General features: G+C 42.6%; 1 protein-coding gene across 1 annotated transcript; it reads right to left on the bottom strand.

Annotated features, from left to right (window-relative positions):
• Positions 1 to 1,449: 1,449 nt before the first annotated feature.
• LOC124020017 (succinate dehydrogenase [ubiquinone] iron-sulfur subunit, mitochondrial-like) lies at positions 1,450 to 10,025 on the bottom strand. Its single transcript, XM_046335441.1, has 8 exons — positions 9,898 to 10,025; positions 4,206 to 4,339; positions 2,932 to 3,017; positions 2,417 to 2,553; positions 2,190 to 2,306; positions 1,955 to 2,056; positions 1,690 to 1,812; positions 1,450 to 1,570 (listed from the first exon to the last, which is right to left on the bottom strand). Exons 1-8 carry the CDS (start codon positions 9,967 to 9,969, stop codon positions 1,490 to 1,492), a joined length of 852 nt encoding a protein of 283 aa, XP_046191397.1. The 5' UTR covers positions 9,970 to 10,025; the 3' UTR covers positions 1,450 to 1,489.
• Positions 10,026 to 10,997: the final 972 nt, after the last annotated feature.

Genomic DNA, 10,997 nt, shown 5'->3' with positions numbered 1-10,997 from the left:
GAACAGCATCAAAGGACCCTGTGAAGATGCTGGAGGAAACAGGTACAAAAGTATCTATATCCACAGTAACACGTCCTATATCGACATAACCTCAAAGGCCGCACAGTAAGGAAGAAGCCACTGCTCCAAAGCCGCATAAAAAAAGACAGATTACGGTTTGCAACTGCACATGGGGACAAAGATCGTACTTTTTCGACAAATGCCCTCTGGTCTGATGAAACAAAAATTGTACTGTTTGGCCATAATGACCATAGTTATGTTTGGAGGAAAAATGGGGAAGCTTGCAAGCTGGAGAACACCATCCCAACCGTGAAGCACTGGGGTGCTTTGCTGTAGGAGGGACTGGTGCACTTCACAAAATAGATGGCATCATGAGGTAGGAAAGTTATGTGGATATACTGAAGCAATATCTCAAGACATTAGTCAATAAGTTAAAGCTTGGTCCCAAATGGACAATGACCCAAAGCATACTTCCAAAGTTGTGGCAAAATGGCTTAAGGACAACAAAGTAAAGGTATTGGAGTGGCCATCACAAAGCCCTGACCTCAGTCCTATAGACAATTTGTGGGCAGAACTGAAAAAGTGTGTGCGAGCAAGGAGGCCTACAAACCTGACTCCGTTACACCAGCTCTGTCAGGAGGAATGGGCCAAAATTCACCCAACGTATTGTGGGAAGCTTGATGAAGGCTACATAAAACGTTTGACCCAAATGAAACAATTTAAAGGCAATGCTACCAAATACTAATTGAGTGTATGTAAACTTCTGACCCACTGGGAATGTGATGAAAGAAATAAAAGCTTAAATAAATCACTACCATTATTCTAACATTTCACATTCTGAAAATAAAGTGGTGATCCAAACTGAACCAAAGACAGGGAATTTTTACTAGGAATAAATGTCAGGAATTGTGAAAAACTGAGTTTAAATGTATTTGACTAAGGTGTATTAACTTCCGACTTCAACCTTATATAGTTTTGATGGATGAGCAACAGATATACATATTTCTTGTCTGTGAATCCATCACCCTCAACTCAAACCCACCCACACCAGACCAAACAATGGGAATGAACCATCATTCTAGTGAAGTTAGCAGGTCATGTCTCACATCTCTCCCAACTGTTCCCTTGGAGTCCAACTTTTTATTTTTTATTATACCTTTATTTAACTAGGCCAGTTCAGAACAAATTCTTATTTTCAATGACAGTGAGTTAACTGTCTTGTTCAGGGGCAGAATGGATTTGTACCTTGTCAGCACGGGGATTTGAACTTGCAACCTTTCGGTTACTAGCCCAACACTCTAACCACTAGGCTACCCTGCCGCCCCAGACCTACTGTTGGATGATCGTCTCGAGAGATGTAGTGCTGGAGTGTGGAGTTGGTGAAGTTCACAAGTGTGCAGGCCCAGTACACCTCACTAGTAGGGCATCTTAATTGTAGATTCATGTAAAGGGGGGGTGGGGGTGGGGTCAAGGGTCATGACCCCAGAGTTCAAGCAACAGCTGATTTCTTCTCCTTGTAAGTGGCCATCATCTTCTTAATCTCTGCAATTGCCTTCCCTGGGTTCAGGCCCTGTAAGAGTAGGAGAGAGGTGATGAATTTGACAACAATGAGGAAGTAGAAGTGAGTGCTAGTGAGCAGTGAAGTTTACCCTTCGAAGGGAGGAGTAATATTTATTAGACCGAGGTTACCTTGGGGCAGGTCTTAGTGCAGTTCATGATGGTGTGACAGCGGTAGAGAGAGAAAGGATCCTGCAGCTTGGAGAGACGCTCCTCTGTGAACTCGTCTCTCGAGTCGATCATCCAACGGTAGGCCTGGAGAAGGACAGCCATGTGAGCTCACAAACAGTCTAAGGTGCATACGCACATTCACTCATCAGTGTCCCGTTGATCAAAATACAACAACTCTGAATCAAACTAGTCAGTCTAATCTAAACTCATACACAAAAGCACAGGCCTGCATGAGGACAGCAGGTCCCAGGTACTTGTCTCCATTCCACCAGTAGCTGGGGCAGCTGGTGCTGCAGCACGCGCACAGAATACATTCATACAGCCCGTCCTGACAGGGAGAGACAGGACAGTAAAAAAGAGAGCACAGAAGACATTTGGACAAAATGGACACAGTTGCAGCACTCTGTTCAACCATCTAAATTCTGCTCATTGTCAATGAACCAGAAGTCATTTGAGTGTACCAGTTTTTGTCTGTCCTCCACAGTCTGATGGTACTGTTCCTTTCCCTCATTTGTCTCATCCTTCTTCTTCAGGTAGGGCTCGATTGACTTGTATTGAGCATAGAAATTACTCATGTCCTGCAACCAAAAGAACGCCATCACAAACTCACTCCAACTTTAATGTGGGATTGACAATTAAAATAATACAGCCAGTGTGTGACAAGCTTGTATGGAATGATGATACTCACAGGGACCAGATCTTTGACCACATACATGTGTGGCAGAGGGTAGATCTTGGTAGCCTTGCTGGTGTTGGTGTCAATCTTGTTCAGACAGGCCAGTGTGTTGCCTCCATTGATGTTCATTGCACAGGATCCACAGATACCTGCACCATAGCAAACACCATACAAACACTGCCTTACTCACGTTATATGAAGTTGCAAAAGGAACGGATCCGTGTTATTTTTCCTTGACTGGGGCATGTCCATTGGAGGATAGTCAGTCACTAGAATAAACCTGATCTGGTATCACCACTGGACAACCTGTTCTAAGATAATTCCATCCTTGACACACTTTCCAACCTTGACGACATCTAAATCCCTCACGTAACAAAAACACAGTAAACCAACATTTAAGAACACCAATCCCAGCTGTTCTCTCACTCCCCAAAGAACATTAGTGATTCACCACTAGAATCATCTCATCCATTTCCTCTATTCATCAGCATCCCCAAAAATAACCCTACTTCCCTCCACACACTGACCCTCTCTGCAGGAGCGACGGAAGGTCAGAGTGCCGTCCATCTCATTCTTTATCTTGATGAGGGCGTCCAATACCATGGGGCCACAGCTGTGGAAAGGAGGGAAGCAGACAGTCCACTTATTGTTAAGAACATCATCTGTACACTGAAGATGTATGAGAACAGGATTGACACCTATATACTGAACAAAAATAGACCCACCCACTGGGGAACAAGGCCCAGCCAACCAGAATTTGTTTTCCCCCACAAAAGGCCTTTATTACAGACAGAAATACTGCTAAGCACCCCCTCAGACGATCCCACAGGTGAAGAAGTCGGAAGTGGAGGTCATGGTTACACGTGGTTTGCGGTTGTGAGGCCGGTTAGACGGACTGCCAAATTCTCTAAAACGACGTTGGAGGCGGCTTATGGTATAGAAATGAAGATTCAATTATCTGGCAACAGCTCTGGTGGAAATCCCTCCAGATGGCATGCCAATTGCACACTTACTCAAAACTTGAGATATCTGTGGTATTGTGTTGTGTGACAAAACTGCACATTTTAGAGTGGCCTTTTATTGTCCGCAGCACAAGGTGAACCTGTGTAATGACCATGCTGTTTAATCAGCTTCTTGATATGCCACGCCTGATTATCTTGGCAAATGCTCACCATCAGGGATATAAACAAATTAGTGCAAAAACATTTTGAGAAATAAGCTTTTTGTGCTTATGGACAATTTCTTGGATCTTTTATTTCAGCTTATGAAACATGGGACAAAGACTTTACATGTTGCGTTTATATTTTTTGTTCAGTATACTATACAAATACATGCTATGATAGTACTCCAGGGTATTTTTGTCACAATGCCTCATTGCCAGAACTGAGACAACAAGATTGGACAGATGGAGAAAGAACAGGAAGAGGACTGGGAACCTGTCCAGAGTATCAGGGTTATCCTCCTTAATTCCATATGAAGGGTGCTCATGCTTCCCTCTCGAACAAATCCAAATATTTGTCACATGCGCCGAATGCAACAGGTGTATACTTTGTATACTTTTATACCTTGAAATGCTTACTTACAATACAAGCCCTTCCCCAACAACACTCAGTAAAAAAATTAAAATAATAGGAAATAGCACAGTACCTTAACAATAATGAGTCTATATACAACGAGTACTCCATCACCAGCAAACACAAGGGGAGGTCTGTACTAACAAGATCTGAAACTGATAAATTACAAAGTGCCTGTTCCAATAACCTAATGGAAGTGTTCAACTGATAAGGCGGGCTGTACTCACGTGTTGAGATCAATCTCAAAGGTCTGCATGCGGGGCTTATCCCCCACCGTGTCTGGGTCCCAGCGGTACACCTGGAACTTCTTGACTCTGGGCTGGGGTGCTGTGGCCGCCGCTGTCTGGGCGTACCGAACTGCCTGAAGTAACAGGAGAGAGAATGAGGAGAGCTCAGCCTGTCTGTCATGAACCACATTACAAGCTGTGGGATTGAACAACTTCTTCACGACTGACGACTCAATGCTCCTGGTAGAAGAATGTGTATTGGCAGTGTCGAGTGAATACACAACATTAAGAACACCTGCTCGACCAGGAGAAAGTTATGATCCTTTATTGATGTCACTTGTTAAATCCACTTCAATCAGTGTAGATGAAGGAGAGGAAACAGATTCAAGAAGGATTTTTAAGCCTTGAGACATGTGTATATGTGCCATTCAGAGGATGAATGGGCAAGAAAAAAAAGTTAAGTGCCTTTGAACAGGGTATGGTAGTAGGCGCCAGATGGTAGTAGGCACCAGGTGCACCAGTTTGTGTCAAGAGCTGCAACCTGCTGGATTTTAATGCTCAACAAATCCTTCTTTAACCTCTCTCCTCCCCTTCATCTACACTGATTGAAGTGCCTCTACCAAATGATCCCTTATTGATGTCACAACTTCCACCTGGTCTGTCATGGAAAGAGCAGGTGTTCTTAATGTTTTGTATACTCTGGTCATATACAAATTTAAACAGGGTTTTAAATTATTATGTTTAGTTAAATATATCTGTTTGGGCTTTTTGCAGTCTACAAATGATTTGTAATTATGTTCCGGCCCCCTGATTATATGCTAAAGAAAAGATCTTCAGCCCATGGCTAAATCTAATTGATGATCCCTGGTATATAACGCATACTGGGGTATTTTGAAATACCCATGGTTTGTTTCGCAATACAGTTTATATATACACTGCTCAAAAAAACATAGGGAACACTAAAATAACGCATCCTAGATCTGAATGAATGGAATATTCTTATTAAATACTTTTTTCTTTACATAGCTGAATGTGCTGACAACAAAAATCACACAGAAATTATCAATGGAAATAAAATGTATCAACCCATGGAGGTCTGGATTTGGAGTCACACTCAAAATTAAAGTGGAAAACCACACTACAGGCTGATGTAATGTCCTTAAAACAAGTCAAAATGAGGCTCAGTAGCGTGTGTGGCCTCCATGTGCCTGTATGACCTCCCTACAACACCTGGGCATGCTCCTGATGAGGTGGCGGATGGTCTCCTGAGGGATCTCCTCCCAGACCTGGATTAAAGCATCCGCCAATTCCTGGACAGTCTGTGGTGCAACGTGGCGTTGGTGGATGGAGCGAGACATGATGTCCCAGATGTGCTCAATTGGATTCAGGTCTGGGGAACGGACGGGCCAGTCCATAGCATCAATGCCTTCCTCTTGCAGGAACTGCTGACATACACCAGCCACATGAGGTCTAGCATTGTCTTGCATTAGGAGGAACCCAGGGCCAACCGCACCAGCATATGGTCTCACAAGGGGTCTGAGGATCTCATCTCGGTACCTAATGGCAGTCAGGCTACCTCTGGCGAGCACATGGAGGGCTGTGTGGCCCCCCCAAAGAAATGCCACCCCACACCATGACTGACACACCGCCAAGACGGTCATGCTGGAGGATGTTGCAGGCAGCAGAACGTTCTCCACTGCGTCTCCAGACTCTGTCACATCTGTCACATGTGCTCAGTGTGAACCTGCATTCATCTGTGAAGAGCACAGGGCGCCAGTGGCGAATTTGCCAATCTTGCAATCTCTGGCAAATGCCAAACATCCTGCACGGTGTTGGGCTGAAAGCACAACCCCCACCTGTGGACGTTGGGCCCTCAAGGTGTCTGTTTCTGACCGTTTGAGCAGACAAATGCACATTTGTGGCCTGCTGGAGGTCATTTTGCAAGGCTCTGGCAGTGCTCCTCCTGCTCCTCCTTGCACAAAGGCGGAGGTAGCGATCCTGCTGCTGGGTTGTTGCCCTCCTACGGCCTCCTCCACGTCTCCTAATGTACTGGCCTATCTCCTGGTAGCGCCTCCATGCTTTGGACACTACGCTGACAGACACAACAAACTTCTTGCCACAGCTCGCATTGATGTGCCATCCTGGATGAGCTGCACTACCTGAGCCACATCCATCTCGGAATTGTAAATCCATCCTCTTTCTAGAGCAACGACCTGAAGATCAATGACATCATCATGATTCCCCCCCCCCATCCTCCCCGAGTTCCCAGTTGTTTTGAAAGCACCATAAATCCAGAGAATGCCAGACTTTTATGACAACATTTGCCCACCAAGGACCACCGCACCCCCTTCCTGTTCAAGTGAGCACAGGACAACAGAGGTGAGTCCAGAAATGTATTGCATGATGCTGCACAAATTATGTAATATGCTATGGAAATATTTATACTGTAGATAAGAAATAATACTAAGTGTATGTTGTGTAGTAAGATGTTAGTAGTCCATGTGCCTCACCCTAATAATTTGGTATATTAACCCCTCTTAATTTCACATATTGTACTGACTTGGTGCTGCACATGTAGCCTATAACCTGTTTTAGAGAAATGTAATAATCGAATATTGTGAGAGCTTTCATTGTCTGCTTATATGCCCCCTTTAATGTATCCTACGGTTCTAACTTGATGTACAGGGAGAACACTAAGAATGGCCTATGTTCTGAATTATGTTGCTGTTCATTTCAAAAGTGCTAAACAAATAGTTATTTTGACTACATCCGTCCTAGCTCGCTCATTCATGTCTTAATCAAATTTACAGATTGCCTCTTATCCGCTCGTCGTCCCCATATGCCATAGTTTGTACATCAATTGTCACTAGAAACCACATTTGTTTAATATCAGCTATGTTTTTTTAAAGGCAGTAATTGAGACTGAATGAATTGTTTCGCTGCCAGACAAGACTCTGCTGATAACCAGGTGTAGCAGTGGTAAGATGTTGGGACGGTTGTTGGGACAGCTTTATATAGGCCCTAACAGTTTGTGGGCACCGTTTGTCACCGTTATAGGGAAATTAATGTATTGTGTTTTGTAGTGGCTTTGCTGGCATGCATCCCACTTTTTATTTTTTGCCCCACAAATATTTAAATGCTAAAATCACCACTGGTTTCAATAAGGTCAAATAATTTTGCTCAAGCACAGGGCTCCAGCTATGCATTTGGTTTGCTAACTTGCTCACCAAGTGTCTAGCTTGCAAGATCAAGCTTCTTGGTTACAGCAGAAACAATCAATCCCCTCCCGAGTCATAGATCAAGATCCCTGTTGCCTAATACTTGTTTTGTGCGTGCAGCAAACTGCGACCTCTGCCAAGTGAGCCGTTGTTTGAGAAACGGAGGAGCAACCTTGTCATAGCATGGGACATTTTTAAAATAAAATATATGGATTCCAACTCTATAACAAATCAGGACAAACAGGTACAAAGTAAGCGTTAAATAATTGACATTTATAGAAGTATCTAGTGGTAGTGCATTTTTGAAGTCACTCATTTCATACACCATTGGAAAACAGTGGATTACGTTGCACAATTTGACAGAGGTCACATAGAATTACGTTTTTATAAAAACGTAATTTGGCCTGTACTGAAGAGCTCAATAACTTTCAACATTGCACCTTTCCAACAAGTCAGTTCGTAAAATGTCTGCACTGGTCAACTGTAAGTGTGGTTATTGTGTAGTGGAAACCTCTAGGAGCAACAACGGCTCAGCCGTGACGTGGTAGGCCACACAAGCTCACAGAACAGTTCCTCTGGGTACCAGCTCATGTGGGAGTAGAGGGAAATGAGGAGATGGATGTTAACACCAAGCAGACTCATTAAACATCCTAAAGTTGAGATGGGATTGTCAATCAGTAAAGCAGAAGCCAAGGGGTTAATAAGAACAGTGGTTAAAAACAAATGAAAAGATTTGTGGAACAGGGAGGGAAAGGGAAAGGGAAGACACCAGCGTAAGATGCAGGGAGGCCCTCAGGTCGAGGTGAGAAGGGAGGAAGGGGTCATCACAAGGCTGAGATTGGGACACACAAGGCTCAAAAGTACATTGAAATTGGTAGGAAAACATCTGACTGGGAAGTGTGATTGTCAGGAAGAGATGGAGACAGTGGAACACATATTTTAGTGCCAGCAATATGGGAGGGAAAGAGATTGTTATTCGATTTAAGGAGTATATAGAAGAACCAATATTAAGTTAACTGCTGGGGTTCATCTTCAGGGGATGTAGTATTTAATTATGCATTTCGTTTACTTAGACTTAGAGAATAATGGGTAGGATTCAGACCTTCCCTCAGTTCTGTCTCTGGTCCACACTCCAGTCCAGTTGGAGGCGGTAATGCACCTTAAAGTTGGTTGCCAACCTCCATATAAATTCCACAGAAGAAGCCAAAACAGCAAAATACTCCATTTAAATGTGAATCGATTCTCATTTGCTGTAATATTACAGTTCTAGAAACATAAATCCCTCTACTTTAATATCACAAATAAGTTTACAAATTGAAAACATACAAGTACTGTACACTAACAGTTGCAACCACAGTATTTTTCAGTGACAACACGATATTGGCGTACCTTCCATTTACACACAAGTGTTAGTGTAACGGATGTGAAATGGCTAGCTAGTTAGCGGTGGTGCACGCTAATAGCGTTTCAATCGGTGACGTCACTTGCTCTGAGTCCTTGAAGTAGTGGTTCCTCGCGGCTTTTGTGGAGCGATGGGTAACTGTTGTTGATGTGTGCAGAGGGTCCCCGGTTCGCGCCCGGGTCGGGGCGAGGGGACCTACTAAAGTTATGCTGTTACTTTAGGAGACACAATTGGCTAATTAGCACAGGTAGTCCGTTTTCCGTAAACAAGCGCTGTAAACATGGAAATATGGCCATGTGGGAACCCTAACACTATAAAAAGGTGTGCAGTAATTTAATTTTTTTTTATTTTTTATTATTTCTCACCGCTATTTTTTTAAATGATTATTATTTCTCACCGTTATGAAAGATACATTCCTTATAATTCCAAAACCATAAGGAAAGCGATGGGTGTTCATGTTTAGAGTAAGCGTCAGGGCTCTTAAAAAAATATCCCAGATCAGAAGATATTATCGTCAAGAGACACAGATGTGCAAAATATTTTACCGGATGTTAAATGTAAAACATCCGGTTAGTAGCGTTCACACTCACTACCAATAAGTGGGATAAATGGAGTGAGATGGATTTTGGCCAACATTCTGCTAATCTACACACTGTTCTGCTTCCAAACCTGTAATCTGTAAAAAACAGTGGTCTGCATTTTGTAGACTTTGACCTTTGCCAAAGTTCCACAAAATTGCGTTGTTTAGAAGTAGTGCAATGGCGAATTGAGTTATTGCACACGGGCACATAATTCCCTAAATGAAATATGCTTGAACGCGCCAATAGGATTTTACTACTTCGTGCTTGGCTCTGCCCACCTCCTTGATTGTTCTGCCCACTGTGATTAATTTGCTCCCATTGGAAACAACATCTCTGGTCGATCTTGGTTTAGTTATACAAATCTTTGCTAAGGCAATTAGTGTCTATGGGTATGCTAGCTGACAAGCAAGCGCACGTCGTTCGAAAAGATCAACAAACCGCATTCATTTATTAGGCAATCGTTCAAATGGACAGTCTTAACACAGCCTTACCACCATTCCAGTGGTAGAACGGAATGCCACCGTACTACAGCGACCCAAAGACGATAGACATACGACCGACATCTTGCGCAATCTGTGTTTCTCTGACCTCTCTCTGGTATCTGCTGTCCCTGAATGCACTGCGGTATTTCCTTTAATAAAAACTGATCTGTGATCAGTGTTAAACGTCTTTGGTTTTACCAAACTATGCAGATTTGCGAAAATTATATTGGCCTATATGATTGATTTGCAGATTAGATCATTTGCGCAACGCTCGGTACAAAGAGGTTATCTGCATTTTAAACCCTCTTCCAATATACAGACGTCACAAATGATTGTCTGTTTAAATAAGTGTACATGCACATACTATGCACATGATATTCCACATGTACAGTTTATGTAAAACAGTAAACTAAGAGTTTTACTTGATGTTTTGCTCAAATAAATGTGGGACCACTACGCGCGTGCGTAGTCAATGAAGTGAACGACAGATACTCTTTGAGATCAACATTACAGCAGTCGTCTCCTGTCCTATAGTATTAAAATCAGATAATCCAGTGAGGTTGACAAAGGGAAAAACGACAGGATTGTAGCAAAAATCGTTAAAGGTGGTGTTTTTTAAAAAACTTTATCTTGTTGCATCCGCAATCGTGGGTCTGATAGATAATAGATTAGTACTGTAGCCATTTAGCTAGCTATTCTATTTAAATTACATTACAGAATTTACTTTGTATGCAACATTTACTCAACGTAGTGACAGTTTCACACTACAGGTAACTCATCAATTAATGTTATGGTTAGTTATGAAGCTTGCTAAATTGGCTACCTAACTAGATACAGACGAAGCATTTTGAGCCGGAATATAATTACAAATCATTTGTAGACAGCAAATTGACCACAAGAAGCACAAAGAGATATAATATTTTACTAAAACATCATTTCAAATCTAGTTTACATTTGTATATGATCACATATACACTAGTATGTGGACATCTGGTCATTAAAGATCTCATTTCAAAATCATGGGCATTCATATGGAGTTGGTCCCCCCTTTGCTGCTATGAAAACCTCCACTCTTCTGGGAAGGCTTTCCACTAGATTTTGGAAGATTG

This window comes from Oncorhynchus gorbuscha, linkage group LG03 (assembly GCF_021184085.1).
Source record: "Oncorhynchus gorbuscha isolate QuinsamMale2020 ecotype Even-year linkage group LG03, OgorEven_v1.0, whole genome shotgun sequence".
Taxonomy (NCBI): Eukaryota; Metazoa; Chordata; class Actinopteri; order Salmoniformes; family Salmonidae; genus Oncorhynchus; species Oncorhynchus gorbuscha.
This window is presented reverse-complemented; position numbering and strand designations above follow the sequence as displayed.